At 41.8% G+C, this 21,446-nt stretch overlaps 1 protein-coding gene across 1 annotated transcript in view; it reads left to right on the top strand.

Annotated features, from left to right (window-relative positions):
• The window catches only part of EDIL3 (EGF like repeats and discoidin domains 3), a 237,998-nt gene extending 220,911 nt beyond the window's left edge, over positions 1 to 17,087 (top strand). Inside the window, exons 10-11 of the mRNA XM_060280211.1 lie at positions 3,450 to 3,605; positions 11,674 to 17,087. Of these exons, the coding sequence (XP_060136194.1) occupies positions 3,450 to 3,605; positions 11,674 to 11,823 (306 nt within the window). The 3' untranslated portion in view covers positions 11,824 to 17,087. The remainder of the gene's footprint in view (positions 1 to 3,449; positions 3,606 to 11,673) is intronic.
• The last annotated feature ends 4,359 nt before the right edge of the window (positions 17,088 to 21,446 follow it).

Below are 21,446 nucleotides of genomic sequence, written 5' to 3' on the forward strand. Positions count from 1 at the left end.
ACTTTAGCTAATGGGGCCTCCCACTGCCACCGTGCCGCCGTGGCACGATTTCTGTTCTCATCCTGAAGCAAAGTTCTTAACCCGAGGTACCATGGGCGTACCCAGGATCAAAACTAGGGGGGGCAAGGGGAGGGGCCAAGGCACGGAAGGGGAGGGGCCACAAAGTGGGCGGGAACGGCGAACTCGCGCTCCGCCGGGCTGTGCCCCTCCCTAGCAGCAGGGCTGGTGGGCGGAGGCGGAGCCCAGCCCAGCGGAGCGCGAGTTCGGCGTTCCCGCCCACCGCGCCGCGCTCCCTGGTTCCCCGCCGCGCTTGGCCTTGCCTGAGGGCGCGCCGGGGAGCTGGAGGGAGGGTGCGGCGGGAATGGCGAACTCGCGCTCCGCCGGGCTGTGCTCCGCCTCTGCCCACCAGCCCTGCTTCTAGAGTAGGGCAGCTGCCCTAACTTGCCGCATGGTGGGTACGCCCTTGCGAGGTACTATTTCTGGGTTAGCGGAGTCTGTGTCCTGAAGTGTCTGTAACCTGAAGCGTCTGTAACCCGAGGTACCACTGTATCTATAAGAATGTATGAAGAGCCTGCTGAATCAGGCCAATGGCCCATCTAGTTCAGCATCCTGTTCTTACAGCAGCCAGCCAGATGCCTGTAGGAAGCCTGCAAGCTAGACATATGTGCATCATCACTCTGCCCACTTGCAATTCCCAGCAACATTTCTGACCCTTTGCAAACTCCACAATACTGTACACACCATACAGTATTCCAAATGTGGTTGCACCATAGATTTGTGTAACAGTGTTATGATAGCCGTTTTTATTTTTAGTTCCTTTCCTAATGATCCCTATTGAATTTAGCAACACTTTAGAGCCAGTGTGGTGTAGTGGTTAAGAGCGCTAGACTCGTAATCTGGGAAGCCGAGTTCGTGTCTCTGCTCCTCCACATGCAGCTGCTGGGTGACCTTGGGCTAGTCACACTTCTTTGAAGTCTCTCAGCCCCACCCACCTCACAGGGTGTCTGTTGTGGGGGAGGAGGGGAAAGGAGATTGTTAGCCGCTTTGAGACTCCTTCGGGTAGTGATAAAGCGGGATATCAAATCCAAACTCTTCTTCTTCTTCTTTATCTGGGTTGACATGGTTAGGATTGTAGCCTTATTCTCCAAGTTCATCCTAAGCTAACATCATTCTTTTCATATTGATACTGATGGGGAAAGAAGCTGAAGTCTAGGTATAGTTGTCATATCAGTCCATCTACAGCAGCAGCAACAAAAACCCCCTTCCAAAAAACCTCAGTGCATGTTCCAGATGCAATTCTAAAACAAACTAAGCAAAAAAATAATTATAAACCTTAAAATAATTGCAAAGTAGCTTAAATATAGAATCCATTTTTATTAGCATTATTTACCAAGGAATCAAGCACCCAGAAATAACACCATGATTATTTTATCATTATTTTAGCAGCTAATAAAAATGCTAATTTGCTGATGAGAGACATATGGATAAAGGAAAGTCAACTGCAACCCATTAAAGCCATAGTGAATGCTAAGAAGGAAATAATCTTCTCTCTCTCCACCCACCCCCAGTTCCTTGATAAGACTGACAATGCCAAAATAAAACTGCTTCTGAACTCTGCTTTAGCACTTGAATTAGTGAGTCACTTTAGTTTGGTGCTTCATTTCCCACTTTCAGAAGTGGCTCACCTGCAATTCTAGCTTCCTGGTGACAGTGCCATTGCCACTTGCCCGGAGAGAGGCAGGGAAGAGGATGGAGCTCTGTGGGCACACCAGCAGAACCAGTCAGTTGCTCCTGCAAAGGCAACTGCACCATGTCAGTGGCACCACTTTTGGGAAGCTAGCATTGCAGCTATGCCCACCAGGTGCCTCACTTCTGCTCACCTTAGTTCAGATACTCAGCTTCAGGAAATCTGAGGCAACACTTTCCTCCCCATTAACTACAATAGGGAAATCAAGAAATGGCTATAATTTCTTTATGCTTTGCCAGAGGATGAGGCCTGCCAGATTGTAGACAAATAGGTGCAGTGGGGCCTGTACTGGGCAGCTTTAGAATTTCAAAGTTTAAAAAAATACAGGTAACAACTTTTTATTACTTGGCAGAATTGGATGAAATACATAGGTACAACTTTCCCCCCTGAGCGAATGAAGAGTGCCAAATGTAGGGGAAGATATTTTTGTGTAAGTGGATCCCTTAATATTTATGGAGCTGGGGTTTTTTAAATGACTTGTTTCTCTCCTCCCATTGTTTTGTAGCCCAATTTTATGAGCATGACAAAGATTGTAGAGGTGCCCCTAAGTAGGTTCCCTGCAAAATTTCAGGATAGTGAGCTTTGATAAATAAAAAACAGCAGGAAGTGTGTGTGTGTGTGTGTGTGTGTGTGTGTGTGTGTGTGTGAATTGGCACCAAAGTGACCGAAAGTACCTCATCCTTAGTGTAGTGGAGAAAATATATGGAAATGTCCTGTAGTATTTGGGCATGCATAGCTGGCAAGACACACACTGGCAGTCTTGTGAACAGCTAACAGTGACTAAAGGCACATTCCTATAATCAATATTCTCATGTAACTACAATTATATCAATGGTACTTGCATAGTCATAGTGACTGGTGAATTCATTGACCCATGGCTAGTCAGCTAGTCAGAAGGAGGCTTCCCTGCAGCACAGAGTCACCTTGACCATGCAGAGGAGGATGGAGATGGAAGAGCAGAACTACCACATGCATGCATGCGTTCCCCTCCTTGTTTTAATTTAACCTGCATATATATATATATATATATATATATATATATATATATATATATGCAGGAAAGGGAATCTGTTTGAAGAATGGCTGAAGCTTTAAAGGCTCCCCTTACAGTACATTTATATAGTGCACACAAGGAACATTTGGTTCAGAAACATTTATAGTCCACAATGGGAAACACTGTATGTGGGTAGCTTGCTTTACTAAATCCTTGCAATCAAATCCCTGCAATCAGATGGGCATAATAATTCATCTTGTTGGAATGAATTACATAAATATTGTAAAACATTTATGCACCAGAAAGCATGGCAAAAATGCTGAAAATGACATTATGGAAATAAGTCAGAAAAGCAATCTGAAGTTCATGGAAGTTCTCATCCAGCATTAGAAAAATGATTTAGCATGGGCTGGGGTGGCAAATTAATTCTAGGCTATTTATTTCAGTGTGCCTTATTCTGTGACTAAATGTTGGAAGTTTTGTGCAAACCAATGTGATTGATAATAATCCTAATAAAAACTGCATTCATTTACTATATCAAACGTGCCAATGAATTTCACACATTACTTTCAGTATCATTTGGCCCATTTGTATTAGATCTTCTGTGACCCGGCCAAGAAAGAAACTCTAAACCTTTTTTGAAAATGAGTTTGAGACCTCAAAACATTGTAACGTTGCCATTTTGTATTTACTTTTTTTGTTTTTTAGATTGATCTTCTTGTTCCCACAAAGGTGACGGGCATAATTACTCAAGGAGCCAAAGATTTTGGTCATGTACAATTTGTGGGCTCCTATAAACTTGCCTACAGCAACAGTGGAGAGCACTGGACCATATATCAGGATGAAAAGCAAAAAAAGGATAAGGTAAGGTAATGAGGCAATTGATATTTGGAATGCATTTTTTATAGAAAGCTGCTACATCCCTGGTAATCACAGAGCTAGTAGCCTGCAGGTTAATGTCTGCTGTCTGCTTTATAGGATGTTCATGCCAAAGGGTCTATGGCTAAAAGTCAAGGTGAACAGAAAGAATCGATGTCGTTATGTGCCAACATTTATAGATACTTCAGTTTTAGTTGCAGAAATGTGTCAAATTTAAAGCTGTTAAATGGAGAATATATTTTTATATGTATATCATCAAATGCAAACGTTTCATTTTCCGATTTTAAAATTCACTGGTAAAATGGTTGATAAAATATGTAGGAGTCACCAAGCTTCCTGGGCCCCTTGGCACATTTGCAAACTTGAGAAACCATTGTGGGTACCACACACACACACACACACACACACACACACACACACACCACTTGAGCTACTTGCCCACCTGCACAACTTCCCTGGTCTGCTGCCTACACACTCATTCACCTGGGCCACCCCCTGCCTGTCTCTGTCTCCTCATTGCCCTCCCAACACAGCTTTGATGGCCCAGCAGCAAGTGAACAGGATTGTGTCATCATACTGTAGTTTGCAGCAGCATCTGTTGGTAGCCACATGAACTATTGTGTGAAGGCACACTTACATTTTTATTATATGTAAGATAATCAATACAATACTCTGCCTTCGGGACATACTGTATAGTTCCTGCCTAGCCTGTTTATACTTCAAACAGCGAGGAAATGCACTAAGCTCTCAAATCTGTGGGAGATCTGAGCTAAACATATAACAGAAATCCCAACACAGGGTTAGAAATATATCGCCTGATGAGGGTACGCATTTCTAAGTTACATAAGCTTGATAACCACTATATTGGTGTTCAGTACTGAGTAGATTGAAGGAAGTTTATCAGTCAGAGGAGAATTACTAATGCAAATGCCATCATAAAAATGCAGTCTGTTTGCACATGTGGTTAAGATCTAATAAGAAATGTCATGACCCACAATTCCATTGGAATCATGCTAGGATACTTAAGTGACACTACCAAGCAGAAGGCAATAACTTTCTGGAAAAACCTTCTCACAGAATCTATTTAATTGTTTATATTAAATTTCTATACCACCCTTCATGTGAAGATCACAGGGCAGTTTACAAAATAAAAACACAAAAATGCATAATCTAAAATAACAGTCACTGGAGCACAGGAAAAACTCGTCCTACCAAAAATTTCAGAGTAGAACTGTAAACTCTAGGGCAAAATGCAGATGTGGAAATTGACAGCATGCATCTGTCTCAAGAAAGACACATTTTAAACAAAGTTGGGTATGAGTAATTAGGCTAGCTTTTTAACTACGGTATATCAAAATGAGTCAATCACAAATAGTTCTGTTATAATCCATATTGTTTTTATATGTTATAAGCAATAAAAATCATAGGAGGAAAACTGGTATTCATGAACACCTCTGAAGACTTTTGAATTCTATTCAAACTAACCTGGTGTGCAACTGTTTTTCTAAAGAGGAAGCGTTCCTCTTCCTTCTCGAGTGATGGACGCCGCCTTGTATTTTAGCAGCACTGCCAGTTAGCCATTCTTCCCAGATAGCACTCAGCTGGAGCAAGCTGTGTAGTAGAGTTGACCTTCAAATAGCCTACCCCCTGCAGTGATGCTGAGCAGCAATCCAATACAGTTTTCATCTACCATTATCTTCTGAGAATTCCTACAGGGTTTCAGACAGTCTGGCCAGCTATACAAACACAAGTCTAATATTGACCATAGCATGACTTCCTACCATGAATTAATTTCATGTGTGTTCCATCTTTTCTCCAAGATGCTCCTCATAATTTTTTCTTTAGTTAGCATCCCATGAACTAGGTTAGGCTAGTCTAAGTTGGCCAGCTGAGCAGCACAACTGAGCAGGAATTTGAGCATGGATTCAGACTTAGCATTCCAGCCATTGGCTAGAAGAAAGGTTAACATTGCAATGTAAGTAGGGGGGGTATCATGCATACACTTAAGATTAATGTTTTGTTGGTAGCCACCCAGAGTGGCTGGGGCAACCCAGTCAGATGGTTGCATATAACAACAACAACAACAACAACATGTTGTTAGAGATGGCAGATAACCTTTCTACATACGGATACAAGATTTGAAGGCTTATAGTGGTGGCTTTACATGCCCCAGGGTTATCTAGTTTGAATTAAAGTCTGATCCAAATGAAAATTCCCAGTTTTCCTCCTTGCCTGCCAGATTCCCAGTCCCTGAACCACCTTTCCCTGTCACATGGAAAGAGAGAAGTCAGCCCTTCCCTCCCCTCTCCAGTGTCTGACAATGGGGGTAGAACCTAGGAATGGACAACCTGTGGCCCTCCAGAGTCCATTAAAATCAAACTCCCATTAGCACAAGTTGGCATGAGCCCTGGTCAAGGATGATGGGAATTGTAGATCAGCAACATCTGAAAGGCCACAGGAACTCCATCCCTGGAACAGACCTTAGCAGAACTACATATCTCAAGGGCTAAAATGCATGTTTGGCATGATACAAAGTGTGCTGGGATACCAGATAAGGAGGGCAAAGTCAAATTTCATCACCCTCCATGTGCACTGCCACTGCTCCCACACAAGAGATATATTTGGAGTATGACGATGGAGGGTCTGGTAAAGATGGTGTTTTGTGGGATCAGGGAGTCTGGGAGGGAGGCATGGGCTTATTTTCCAAATGCCAAGTTGTCTCAGAAAATAAATTGACTTATTTCCACTGTTAATCTCACTCAGCTGTATCATTAATTGTAGTTTACAGGGTTTTCCATGGGACTGCTGCTCATTTTTTCCTCTTCCGCAGCTGAATGGCTGATTGCTGTATTGGTAGACCTTGGGGAACAATGAAAACGTCTACAGTACTTTAAAACATTCTGCATTCACAGTTCGATAGATAAATCTTCATTGTTATTCTAAGCACAAACATTCATTTGAAGAGGGAATCTGATGCCCTACAGCTGGGAGGCAACTTTGTAAGAAACTCTAGAATCCATATATATATATATATATATATATATATATATATATATATATATATATAGCTCCTTCTTACAGCTTTGAGCAAATCTTTAGGTTCTTCCTGATCCATAGTTAATTCTTTGTCTTGGAATACACACTTCAGTGATGTGTAATGCTCACCTTAGAAACAAAGTAAGCATTGTGACCCCCGTTTTTCTGGTTCAGATTTTAATCTGTCCTGAGGAAGAGCACCTCCCTTCCATGAACCTACAACTAACCTTCTTCCTACTCTTTTGTTTGCTACCACTCTGTTATTTATTAAATTTCTATACTGCCCTTCATCTGAGGATCACAGGGTGGTTTACAATCTAAAAATACAAAAATACATACCGCAGTAACAAACAAAAACAATACCTCACCCCAATACTCTAGTATTACAAGGTTCACCAGTCCCACCTGGTGTTGTGTAAGCTGCTTTGTGGACAGAGAGAGTGTGTATGAAGTAATTTGCCCACAAGTTCTGCCATAACTTCACAGCCCTACATAGCAAGCTCACTTTTGAGCAAGCTCCAGCCCTGGGAGTGTACAGCTTTCCCACATCTTAGCCAACATGGTTCTCTTGGGCATCTTTCCATTCTCACCACATTTGCAACATACACTGGTATTTCTGCCTTTCATAGCCTCTCCTCTCTCGCAAGACCCAACTCAAGTGGTTTAGCTCCAAAACCTCACAGAAAGAAGCTGCAGACAGCTACATCTTCCTCTGCCCCAGTCATCTTTCCCCTTGCAGGCTTCATTGTGGAGAAGATGGAACATTTCCAATTTCCTAAATGCAGGCCTCTACAGGATGGCTGGTGATGCTTTTGAATACTGTTCAAAAACTTCAGCTGATGGAAAATACCCCCACTTGGTCATGAAGCTCGTTAGCTGACCTTGGGCTAGTCGCTGCTTCTCATCCTAACCTACCTCACAGGGTTGTTCTCCTTGGAGAAAATGATGAGATACAAATTCAATAAATGAAGCATTTTTAGTAAGACTAGGCATTATGAACAGATTACATCAGTTCATGCCTGCCTTCACTGTCCAATTCAAAGTGCTGGCTCAGACTTATAAAGCCCTACACAGTGTGGGTCCTCTGTACCTGATGGAGCCCCTCATCCTGTTTTTATCTGCCTATGTACAGCAAGGCTCTTTTCCAAGTGCTTTCTTAATCTGAAAACTTGGAGGTTGGCTATGACAAGAGAGAGGGGGCCTTTTTGGTAGTGGCTCTGGAATGCTCTTCCTATGTAAGCTCACCTGGTGCCCAGGTTGTTGTCCTTTCAGCACCAGGCTATGACCTCTTTTGTTCTCTAAGGCCTTTTAATATCATGTATTTTCCGTTCCACCTCACTCTACCTAATGGTGGGGCCCCTTTTGCATCTTTCTCTTCTGATAGCACTTCATCTTTAAACTAGGCTTGGATAGCCCTTGCAAATGATCAGTCTCTCCAAATAGAGGACTGCCCTCTAGACAATAGGACACACTGCCACTATATGCTTAGTATGTAGTTAAAGGTTTTTGGGGTTGCTTTGAAGTGTGAAAAAGCAGCTTTCTAGCAGTGTGTGTGTCTGCCACGTATGTAGCTGAACCAATATTTTTGATATTCATGACAAAATTTGCATGTTTGATTAGAGAGAAACCACAGAGCAAATGGCATGGAAATCAAATGTATTTCTTTGCTTTTCATTCAAGGCCAATCAGGGCAGCTGGAAGGGGACACACACACACACACACACACACACACACACACACACCCATCAGAGTTTCTTTTTTGACATTAATGAAAGCAGCAACAGAAGTAAAAAGACTGTTTTGGCTCAGCTCTCATTGCACTTTCAAATGGAGAGGATAGGAAAAAGAACAGTTGTTCCTGCTCTTTCTTTCTGGTGCTTGCTGCTTTAACTGCCAGTTATCTGAGTTTAAATCGACACCAAGTTCCTCTAGGGATGCAGCCCAGGAGAGCTGCAAAACTATACCCTGCATTCTCTCTCTCTCTCTCTCTCTCTCTCTCTCTCTGGGTTCATTTTAAATGGTTTGAAAGATATACACGAACACCATCTCTGTGTTTGGACTGAGCTGGAAATCACTGAAATTGGAGCATGTTGAGAAAAATACATTTTTTGGGGGGGGATCTCTCTGAACTAAATGGTCATCATGTTTTCCTCAACTAGAGGTCAGTAGATCACTGTACTTTCAGTGCCATAGTAATGAGCACCATTCTTGGTGGAGTCTGTTATGGGGAAAGGAATAACTGTGGGTCATATGAAAGGAATTGCCATGTAAAATTAGAAATGCATGCCCTGATCTGCAAAATCCTTTCCCACATGCACTTGGGATGTTGCATGCATGGAACAGATGTGCTGTGTGAGAACACCCTGTTCTACAGTATCCTGCAAAGTGCAGGAAATGAGAGTAGCTCCGCTTTTCTGCATTTTTTTTTGCATGTGGAAAGAAGGGAATGGATGAGAAATTTGGTTTGGTTTGCAATCCAGTGGGAACCTACCTAATTCTCCCTTCCCCAAACATTATGCAAACAGAAGCATAGCTATCTTTCGAAATAAACACTTCTCTGAATTTAGCAGAGTAGCTTTTCAACCAACAAATGTGCACATTATGGGAAAGCATGCATAACAATACATCCATAAGCAGTAGAAATACCAGGTCAGGAGAGCAGTTTCTGCAAATCTGCCTCATCAAGTGTATTGCTACTGTTTTAAGTGAAGCAACCTAATTTGCACTTCCTGGACTAATAAGACAATATTGGAATGGAATAATGCTTCAGATACTTCCCTGGATTTTGTGATAACGGTTCTCAGCTCAAGAAATGTACCAGAATCCATATTGGGGGAAAGAACGCTTTAGAAATGTGTGCATTGGTATAAAAGTATGCATGTTTAAATATGAATTCATATAGATATTTTTTCAGGGTAAAATCATACTTTAATGTGGAAACACGATGGAATGGACTTATGAACACATGTGAAACTGACAGAGACCAAAAATTGATTGATCTATCCATTCCTTACTACTATAAAAAGAATAATTACAAATATTGCTTTACATCAAAGTAGGCTGATGATAAAACTTTGTCTGTATTTTCTCTAGTCTACCATGCAGCCTTAAAGATGGGGAAAACAATGGCTCAGGTTTGCACTAGCCAGTTGCTAAGGAGAAGTTATTTACCTTGAGGATATTAATAATGTTGTGTTTGCAGGATTTTTCACATATGTTGTCTAGGGGGAAAAAAGGTCTTTGCTCTGTTGGAATTCCTGGTAAATACTGCAAAGAAGACAGCTTAATTGCATCCCACAGCTATTGTTCAAAAACATTTCCAAAAAAAGAATCTTATGGCAAGAGGATTAAAAAGACTGAGTTCCCCAGGATTTTCTTGTCATTTGTGGAGAATCTGTCTCTAAAGAAAATGTTGTTGTTTTTTAAAAAAAACAGCTTTTTGTTTCCCTCCCTCCCACTTCTTCCTAGCTGCTGCATACTCCTTAGCTTTAAATGGCAAAGACAAAAAATAGAATTAAAACATAAATGTACACACTAGAACCACTGAGGTGCTATACACAGCTCAACATGGTAGAGATCCCAAAAGTGGGACAAGCAATGCTTTCCTCAGGTCCATCTGATTGGCTGCTGTGAGAACAGGATATTGGACTGAATAAGCCTTTGGCTTGATCCTGTTAGAGCTGTGTTTTGTTATATTAAATGCAATACTTTAGATTTCACTATTGCTTTTCTTTTTCCTTATTCAAGTCCAATGAGAAGCAGCCTTTGTACCTGCCACTTTGGACAGGCTGATGGTATTGTTGCCCTATGGGGTGATTTGCAACCAGCTCTCTCTCCTTATTATCTTAATTTGTTTCCCTGTTAAAAAAAAAAATCACTGCTGTTACATGCTGTTTCTGGATCAAGCAATCGAGTAACAAGGTGCTATGTAAAAGCTTATAATGTGCTGCTTTGCAAGGCAAGGGCATGGCAGCCTGGAGCACGGGGCTGTAGCCTGCTATAGATGTGATATAACAGTCACTCCTGGAAAGTGCTGGAAAGTGGCTTTGCAGGCACCACCAATCAGGCGGCCAGTAATGCCTGCAAAGCCTCTTTTGTCCGAGCCTTGCCTTGATCTTTCCCACACATGACATCATATATGATATCAAGTGTAGGGCAGGTTGGGTGTGGCTTGGCCAAAATGGCCTTATGGTGCCACAACACTGCTCTGCATGCACTATAAAATAAATGTGCATCTGGCAAGGACCAAACAAGCACTTACCCTGAGGAAATGGATCCTAAAACAAATATGCCTTACACATCATTTTGACTTCTGCATTTAGCCAGGCTTCCTCGAAACTGTTGGTAGCTAACAGTTTGCTTGGCACAGGTATCATTTTATTGATTAGTGACTTTTTAAAGAAAAATGATAGGTCTTGAAGCTGCATGTGTGAGATTTTGTTTGCTCCTGCATTCCAAATAATCATGGCATTTTAAAAGTGCTTGAAAGAATTTCCTCCTTATTTTCTGGTCTGCAAAACAGTACACAAACAAATCAATAACAGATATTTTAATGTCATAAGTAGTAATGCTTTTTGCAGCAGGGAGGTGCACAGTGTACAATTGAAGTATTTTCTAGGTGTGCGTCTTGCTTTCCCTCTCACCTCTCACCACTTCTCATCCTCCCCAACCCTGGTATTACTAGACTAAATGGTGATATTTTTTCAACAATACCCTAAACAGGAGCAGTGCTTGATAGCTCATAAGAGGAAAACACAATGGTGCACTTCTTTAAACAGCCTGTGCCTTGTTAGTGAATGTTTTGACCGATATGGTTGGAAAGCCACTGCTATCAATGAAATTAATGGCATCATTTTTAGGTCAGGGTCAGTATTGTTCCCCCGGGTTGATGGGATTGTGCAGGGGATGAATAAAGTCCTAGGAGTTGGAAGAGGTCAGAAAGGTCTTAGGGTGGAAGGTCTGCCTGGTTTCTTTTGTACTATTTTGCTATCACTGGTTCTTCTTGGTCACTTTTCAGGTGTTCCAGGGCAACTTTGATAATGACACCCACAGAAAGAACGTCATTGATCCCCCAATCTATGCACGGCACATAAGGATCCTCCCTTGGTCATGGTACGGCAGGATCACTTTACGGTCAGAGCTCTTGGGCTGTACAGAGGAGGACTGACGAGGATCTTCACTTTTCCGCACAACTCTTGATATTCCTAAAAAAAATATCTCCATAGAAGAAACTGTGCAAAACCTGTAGGAAGTTGAATGGGTTTTTCATGAACAAGTGCTCACTTTCTGGTAGGCCGCTAACTGTCTTTTGTAAGGAGGTCTAAGCCTGCCCTTAAAATGGTCCAAATCTGAGTTGGGGGTTTTCTTTGGGTTCTTTTAAATCTTAGTTCCAGTTATTACTCTGTTTTGATGTGGAGTTTACCTTTCAAGGTTTTTTCCCCCCTCTGAGTTATTTCATGCTGGCTGAAATATCGTTAGGAGTGAGAAGCAGCATCCTTTTTACAAGGAAGATGAAAGTGGCATGACAGAGTTCACTTGTGACTTGAGAAGGAACAGGCTGATTCATTGTTTCCAAACCCACATGGTCATCTCACTTGCAAAAAGTGATACTGCAGCTTTAGCAATAAGTTTTTCTCGGGGATGACTGCATTTGATTGTTTCCCTTGTGCCTATCAAGCATTGTCAAGATTAATGACACTTTTTTGGAAGTGATCTCTGTGGTCTGCAGTCCTCCTGGTGTCACAAACTACCTTTTGTAATTTCCTTTACAAACAGCCGAGTCCACACACCCTAGAGTTTCATTTCCACATCTTTTGCTTCCCATTTAGCACACTGTGGCCATCATCACTGTCTTTTATGTTTGATTACATTAACTGCTTCTGTTTCTTTTCAATGAGCCAACCTGAATTTTATGGAACAAAATCTGCTATCAGTATATTATGAAGTTAATGATTTTGTCAGTGAATTCAGCTTGCATTTTCTTTCTAAGGGATGCTGAGATGAAAGATCATGGACCAAATTCAAAGCTTAAGTAGCTGTAGCCGGGAGGGAGGCAGACATGAATGCTGCAAAGAGGGCATTCATATGATCCTGCATTTTCATGCATAGTCATTGCCTCATGGAGCTGCCTAAGAGATGGCTTCTCTGAGATGCTTCCTATGACTCAATGGGCAAGGGTCGTTGTGAGATCTAGAGGTGCATGCCAAAACATATGGACCGTGTATCCTCGCTCTGAGGAGCAACCCAACTACGGCACTGTCCCCAGGCTTCAGAAATATGGGTGGAAGGATGGAACCCGAGGCTGTGTGGTCATATAATATTATATCTCAACATTATTTTAACCATCAGCTCTGCAAGGATTCTTCAGGCCCTCTGAGTGGAGAAGACAAGTCTTGTATGATACACAAATGGCAGTGTTGCAAAAACAGAGAGGAAGGAAGTGGGGTAATTGGATTTAGATATGGGGCAGGTGCCAATCATCAGAGAAAATAAGCAGGGCTGAGTGTATGCTGTGAACCTTCAGGAAAAAAATTGGAGGGAGAGCAAAGAACTCATTATTGGGTGACGAATTCAGCTTTCTGGGAATGGCAGCCTTCATTTCAAAATGAGAAAGTTTATAGCACTTAAGACTGCAAAAAAAATAATGATCGAAAGTATCTTGCCAGCAGCTGCTGCAATCTCCAGAGGTTGGGATTTCAGTGCCCACCATAGTTCCATCGCCTCCCCATGACTGGAAAGGGTATAGAAGTTGGATTGTAGAATTTTAATTATTTTTTAAAATGTGGATCATGCAGTGCCCTGATAACAGAGAATGGAGTACATACTGCCCTGATGAATCAAGCAGTGTGCATGCATTCAGAAAGATAAGCCACATACAGGAGTCAGTCAAAAACCACAGTATTCCTACTTCAGGCATTCAGTTTTCTTATCATTTGCAGCCTCAGTGCTGGTAGAGCTTGCTATTGAAGGAAGAGCTGGGATTACTGAATGGGGAAAAAGGTTTCTCAAGTTTTTCCCCAAGTAACTCCATGGGGTCATGTGGCAACCACAGCTACTGCATCATAGCTGTGGTGTGAACTGTTTATCACAGGTCAGCTATTGCTAATGGGTCTTGCTTATACATCAGAACAGATGCCTTCAGAGGACCTTATTACTCATCGTTAGTGATTAGCCTATTACCTAATAACACCCTCTTCAGTTGATAACCTAAATTAGCCATGAATCCAGTTCTCTTGTGCATTGACCTCTGTGACTAAGATCTTCCATTTGAAATTGTCAAGATGACTGTAGCTTTATTTGAATGGACCTAGGATGCAGCGCGCAGTCAATGCTAGAGAGCCATGTATGCCGTTTTCCCAGAGAAACAGTAGCCCATGCCAATCCTTGGCCAAGCAATATATGAGATACTGTTGCCATTGGAATTAGTACACAAAGGCGCTGGCAGAGCACTGTGTAAATGGCTCTCCATTTCTGACTCTGCCCGGCCACCATCTGGGTCAGTTGAACCTAAGCTGTGACAAATGTGTATGAAAACACGGCCAGGATTTAATAGATGGAATTTATCTTGTGTAAAACTCCTTCTTTGTGCAGAAGGAGTTCCTGGTAAATGGTAATCCTAACAAATATTGCAAAGCACTTTCATTTTAATAAGGTATTGGTATTTTGTCTGTTTCTTTTATAATTCTTGAGTGTCTTCTTATTACTTAAAACCTTCAAGTTGTGCTCATTTTCATTTTTAATTTCATAACATACTGTGGTAGATTTTTTGGGGGGTCGTGTCTCATTAACACATCACACAAAGTATATTTTTTAATGAAATTCCATTATCATTAAAAGGAAAAAATGGAGATATAAAGATGGGCTCTATGACCTTAATAAATACTTAGTCAGCCTATAATTTTACAGTAAGGAATCGATATGCTTGTTTAAAAAGAAAAGAAAAAGATTTAAAAGTCTGATATATATTTTTAAGGGTCATCACAACCTTCACATAAACTCCTACTCTGCAACAGGAGATAATGGCCACGTTGACACATCACATGAAACTGTGCAATGTGAATTCACACATTCCTCCCCTCTTCTCTCCTCTCCTCCTCCTGAGAGGAAGAGTTTAGAAGTTCTCACATCCACTTTTGCTTAACCATAGTTTGCCATGTCATCTAGAGCAACAAACCTGTTTTAACATTAACTGTGGCTAATTTTAAAACATACCCTCAGGTCTAGATGTTACAGCGAGCTTTGGTTAATCAAAAGTAGAAGTGAAAGCTTCAAAATTCCTCCTTCTGACCACATGGAAAGAGGATAGGATAGGGGAGAGGGTGAAAACCCAAATCTCACTGCAGCTTATTCCTATTTGTGCACATCACACTAAACAATGATTTAGCATGACATTTGGACATGGTCGTTACATCTGCTTTGCTTAAAAACAAAAACCTTTAATGATCAGGGGATGCTATCTTGAAAGCGCCTCTCAAAAACATCAAACCAGTAGAATAATGAGATCTGTCGATAAAGAGCACCTAATTTTTAAGGTGTATTTGTTCACACTTTTTTTTGTAAGGCTTAGACATGGATATTCTGAGATCCTTAGTTTGAGAATCTGATCAAGGTAAAGCAAGTTATGTGTAAGAAATGTTAAGGTCCTGTGCAACACTGTTAAGTTTATGGGGTTTCTTTGTTTTTTAGTTGGGTTTGTGCTGCATTACAAAAGCCACTAGACTGTTACTGTCTTGTCTGTAACTGTATTAACATTTCTTAACAATGTTATCTATGGAGTGGTCTTCAATTGTAGTGAATAATTTTAAAGAGAAAGTCAATCATAACTGTGCTTTAAGGTGCAAGTGGATAACAGAATAAGGATGGTAACTGAAATGGCATTTAACTACATATGGCCCAAATCCTGCACTTTTAAGCTCTTATGAAGATCTTGTGATTCACAGCCTACTTACAACAGAGTAGTTTTTCTAAATTGTATTGGCCTACGCTAGAGAAAAGAACTGTGGATTGTTTGACATTTTAGTGGGTCGAGACTTCAATGGGGCCTCATTTTTATACGCCTATTTGATGAGGCCAAATTTTGCACTTGCAGTCCTTGGCTGGTTCAATGAATAGCATGCCTAATCGTATGAGGCCTGGCACCACCAAACACTGGTACCAATCCCAAGGTCTACCTGTGGTCCACCCAGAAAGAGTACTGGCAATTGGGTGGGTGGGTGAAAGATGAGGGAAGATGGGGGATTGAACAAGTGATTGCTGCTGCATCTATATGGCACTTCTTATAGAATCACTGTTGAGCAAGGGAAACTGCATACACAGAGCCCTTTTGCACATGAAACCCCCAATCCCAAAAGAATGGTCAGCAATTGGTCCTCTGCAGAAGATGTTACTGAAGGAAATGCTTTGGGGGTGCAGCTTCCTTGAATAAGAGGTGATTCTTGCAAATAAGACATGTCAGGTCAGTAATGCTTGGGCTCCATCCTGAACTCCAGCTACTGCTAACACCATGTCAGCGACTATAGCTGTCACCAATGGAGCACTTTCAGCCGCTAGACAGAATGTTCTGATAAAATGTTTCTGTGTTTATTAGTATTTTTTTCCTTTTTTTTGAAAAAGAAAATGCATTTAAATGAACATTTCTTGGATTTGCAATTAACTTATATGTAATATAGTTTATAGTTCGAAAAAGAGCATCCTGTTGAAAATGTGGTCACTCAGTCGTCTATTTGAAAGGGTTGCATTTTTGTCCTTCTGCTGCTCGGTTCTGTCAGCCTTTACAATGTTATTCAGAGGAGCCTGAAAGCTTTTCTTTCTTTCTTTTTCAAGATACACCTTGAGGCTTTTTGCCACATTTTGCACCTGTCACAACATTATTAAACTAAAGAAATGCCTTTGACATCCCTTCAGTAACTACGGACACAATTTACTGAGAAATTCTTCTCACTGGAATGAATGGGGCCTGCATAACAATCTGACCCTGTATTTCATGTCGTGGCCAAAATAACAGAAGCTGTTCCATTTGGGCAAATGGCACACTACCCCACCAGCCTCGCTTTGCCTTCAGCCAGCCCCCACCTGCCTGCCTTCCTATTACCAGCCCAGAGGGTGCCATTGGCTGTCAGATTCCTCCTCCTACTCTCAGTGTTGCCTTCATAAAACTTGCACAAAAGGAACCCACTGAATAGGAACATACACAAATTGAAAAAACAGGGGTTTCATACAAAAACAAAATACTGTATATGCCAAGCAAAGTACAATAATGCATTTGTCACAATGCACCCACTATTACAGGGCATACAGTACATGCAAGCGATACTCCAGAACCATCAAAATAAGTACAACATTACAATTAATGATATTTTTCATTATCTCTGATGCAAGGGTATTCTTGAGAGTGGCAGAGCATTTTCCATATATTGTGTCTTTGTATGCTGGCATGAAGGGACCCAGGTGGTGCTGTGGTTAAACCACTGAGCCTAGGGCTTGCTGATCAGAAGGTCGGCGGTTCGAATCCCTGTGACGGGGTGAGCTCCTGTTGCTTGGTCCCAGCTCCTGCCAACCTAGCAGTTCGAAAGCACGTCAAAATGCAAGTAGATAAATAGGAACCGCTACAGCGGGAAGGTAAATGGCGTTTCCATGTGCTGCTCTGGTTTGCCAGAAGCAGCTTTGTCATGCTGGCCACATGACCTGGAAGCTATACGCCGGCTCCCTCGGCCAATAATGCGAGATGAGCACGTAACCCCAGAGTCGGTCACGACTGGACCTAATGGTCAGGGGTCCCTTTACCTTTACCTTTATGCTGGCATGAACTCCTGTTTTTTTCAATTCGTGTATGGACCCAGGTGGCGCTGTGGTTAAATCACTGAGCCTAGGGCTTGCTGATCAGAAGGTCGGCGGTTCGAATCCCTGTGACGGGGTGAGCTCCCGTTGCTTGGTCCCAGCTCCTGCCAACCTAGCAGTTCGAAAGCACGTCAAAATGCAAGTAGATAAATAGGAACCGCTACAGCGGGAAGGTAAACGGCGTTTCCATGTGCTGCTCTGGTTTGCCAGAAGCGGCTTTGTCATGCTGGCCACATGACCTGGAAGCTATACGCCGGCTCCCTCGGCCAATAATGCGAGATGAGCGCGCAACCCCAGAGTCGGTCACGACTGGACCTAATGGTCAGGGGTCCCTTTACCTTTTATGCTGGCATGAACTCCTGTTTTTTTCAATTCGTGTATGTTTTCATATAACTGAGCAGGGAGGAGTATGAGGACAAAACTAGAATTAGTTGACTTTGCCTGTCATTGGCTGTAGCGCCACCTGGTTCCGCCTACTGTTGGCCTGCCCTTTACCCCACTAGCCACCACTGCTGGACATCACATTAACCAAGTGGATACAATGGTTGCATTTTTTCCAGAAGCTTGATTGAAGCCTATGTTGAAATCTTTCTCTCTTTGCCACAGTCCTGAATGAGAATCACCTCTCAAAAGCTGCTATTTGTATTTCAAGGGAAGTCAATAGGACCTTCCCTTGGAATGCAAATGGCAGCTCCGATGATTTTTCTCTGAACCATGGCAGGAGAAAAGGAGTTAAACTCCCCTCTTCACATGCACCTCATTGCCCTAAAGCTGCTCTGGCTTCCCCACAACAGCTCCTGTTTACATAACAAAAAAATATATGCAGGTCCAGTTTTGCCCTCTATGAGGCTTCCAAAGGAAGAACTTCCCAGTGGATTGTGTCCTTTGGATTAAAGATAACAGTTGACCTCTAAAATGTGTCCCCTATAGAACAGTTTTTGTTCTGTTTGTCATTGTGCACAATGTGTATAGTGTGTTCTGTTGTAAGAATGAGCTCACATATACATATTCAATCAGTGACTGGCATGTGTGAAAGCCATCACTGATCAAGCACCTCAGACAGAATTTTCAGATTACCTGCGCACCTCGAACCACACTTTTCAATGCAGGGAGTTCACGCATTCGGCTGTGAGTCACCAGCTGTTGGTTAATTGTGTACTAAAACACAGTGTGGTGTACATACATGTTTTGGTCTGCCCTGAGTCTAGGTATTACATCTTATTAATGAAAATGGAACACCACCACACAATTGTACATATGTTGGATGTGGTTGGTTGTGATCTACAAATTGCCTAGGTTTTAAGCTCAGGAGGCAATGCTCCAGGCCAAGTGGTTTGTGAATCATAATTGTACGTTTTGATCGAAAAATAAATGGGGCAGGTTCACAAATTGCCCTAACGTGTGTGCTCTTCGCAAGTCATGGGCCCACATTCTCCCCTCATTTTAATGTGCACATGTGTCTCTTTGAGCCTGAGTTTGCGTTGTTCATGTGATCTGTATACCCCTTTTGTATGAGTATTTTATATGAACGCATGTGGCTCATAGGCCTTTTCAGACATTCAGTAATCCATGGAAGGGAACAAGGTCACTCTTGCTGTCTTCTCCTGACCTCTATGCCCTAGAGTCTAGGTGTTCATCCCAAAGTCTGAACACAAATGTACATTCACAGGCCCAATACATGCAATAGGGGACCCTGCTTTTTGCAGAGCTCCGTCACGTGGAGGGAGCATACATTCATCAAATATGTATACATAACTCAGACCTTTGGATAAATGTGTAGAAGTTGGGACAGCTTTTGTGATAGCGATTCTCCCCCTCTGTATGTTCACTGGATGTCTACAAGGGCTATGGAAAACATTCTATGAGTTGGATGTGTATGTGCAAGCCTGAGACTACTTGCAATGCATACATGATGAGGTTTGAGTGAACATCCAGTTAAGGAGAAATTTTAAGTTTTCTTAGTCTGAAATAGTTATGTTGAAGCCAATGGAACAGTTCCAAAAGTAGGCGCTTTGAGATTTACTACAATGTATTTAGGATCAGCATGTTGGTTTATTTAAAGCTGCAACCCTCAAGCTTGAGTGATCTCTATTGAATTAAATAGTTTGAGATGTGTAGCCTTTAAACTTGTGGAGAAAACATTACGAAACAGTCCTTAACTTTTGTATTAACAGCAAAACTGAAGGAGTGAAGAAGAAAAAAATCTGTGTTTACCCCAGAGTTGTTAGTCATTTCTAGGCAGATTTCCCATTTCTATAGCTCCCTAATTTACTACTTTTATAGCCTGGAAAGTAAAACATAATGCACAAGGCTTAGGATAATCTATGTTCTATTAAGGGCTTCTCACATAAACAAAACAAAAAACCCACCCACCCCTGGTTCTGATTTTTAGGTTGACTTTCTCTTTCAGAATGAACAGATACAAATTTGTGTGAGTTTTGAAGACTAAGGATACTAATGAGTGTATCTGTGCTATACAACAACATATGAAATATAATATTCAAAGCTGGCTTCAGATGTGTCAGTAAGTACAGAAGTATCTCAGACACAATGACTTTTGCAACCTTGGCGACCTGTGTAAAGTTCCAATGTTTTTGTATATATTTAAATTATGTAGAATGATGTTAAAACAGTATGACCTCGTCTAGTCTTCAAACTTAACAATAAAACTTTTGAAAAATTGGAAAGTCCTTGGAGTGATTTGAACGGTACCTTCTTTCATCATCTGAGAGGAGAAAGTGGGGTGTTCACTAGACATGTGTGAAAAAGGGTATCGACATTGTTGCTATTATAGTCCTTTGGAAATCACTCCACAATGCAGCCTGCAAGTGCATATCAGCATGAGAAAATAAGAATTCATATAATTTTCATTTCCACGCATTGGCAGTGAATCCAGGCACACACTTTGTTTCTTGCATAGAATAGCCCTGAATCATTTTGAATGGATGGATGTGCTTATCCTCTTGGTTTGGTTCCTGTCCTGAGCTTCAATACTTGAGAATTGCTACCTTGTCACAGACTAGCGAGCCATAGTGTAGTTTGATTGATAACTAGGAATCTAAAAGAGACCTTCTGGGAAATTGCAGGCTTCTTATCAAAAACCGTGCACACACTCTATGGAGGCCACATTTCTATACCTTCTCAAGGACTTGCATTACTCTTGTCTTGTTCCGCTTCAACTGCCTCTATATAACTTAACCTCCTTGTGTGGCCCTGTCCTTAGTTAAATCTTTGGAGACTACCTGGAGATATAAGCTCAGAGCTCCCCTCGTAGTGATAAACAGTGAATCTCCCTTTGAGCTCAGGCTCCGCTTCCTGTCCAGTTCTCTATATTATGTGTTACATTCACTCTGCTGCTGTATTTTCTCCAGTTCTGTCTTTCTGTTCCATCATGGAATCCTGTTCCTGCTCATCTGCAGGGCGGCCATTTCTGTTGGCTCTCTGAAAAGCAGGAGCACTTGTCTGCCCACTAATGTATTCCCACCCTTAGGCAAATTACAGTGGTCATTGCTCCATTCAGATTCCAGCTGAACAGAGAGAACAGCAGGCCACGCCAGGTCAAGAGTTCACAAATTTTCCTAGTTTATGCACAGAAGGACAACACATTTAGCAGCAAGTGGCTAATAAAAGCATATATAAAGCAAATTACACCTCTCCTTTTAATGTATTTTAATCTTGGTTGGAAGCCGCCCAGAGTGGCTGGGGAAACCCAGCCGGATGGGCAGGGTACAAATAAATTATTATTATTATTATTATTATTATTATTATTATTATTATTATTATTATTATCCTTTGTAGATTAGTAGATTATGCATTACTCCTCTGGGCTAGGCTGATGATCAGTTCTTTTACCCCAGTAAAAAGGTAAAAAGGTAAAGGACCCCTGACCATTAGGTCCAGTCGTGACCGACTCTGGGGTTGCGCGCTCATCTCGCATTATTGGCCGAGGGAGCC

Source organism: Zootoca vivipara, chromosome 11 (genome assembly GCF_963506605.1).
Source record: "Zootoca vivipara chromosome 11, rZooViv1.1, whole genome shotgun sequence".
Taxonomy (NCBI): Eukaryota; Metazoa; Chordata; class Lepidosauria; order Squamata; family Lacertidae; genus Zootoca; species Zootoca vivipara.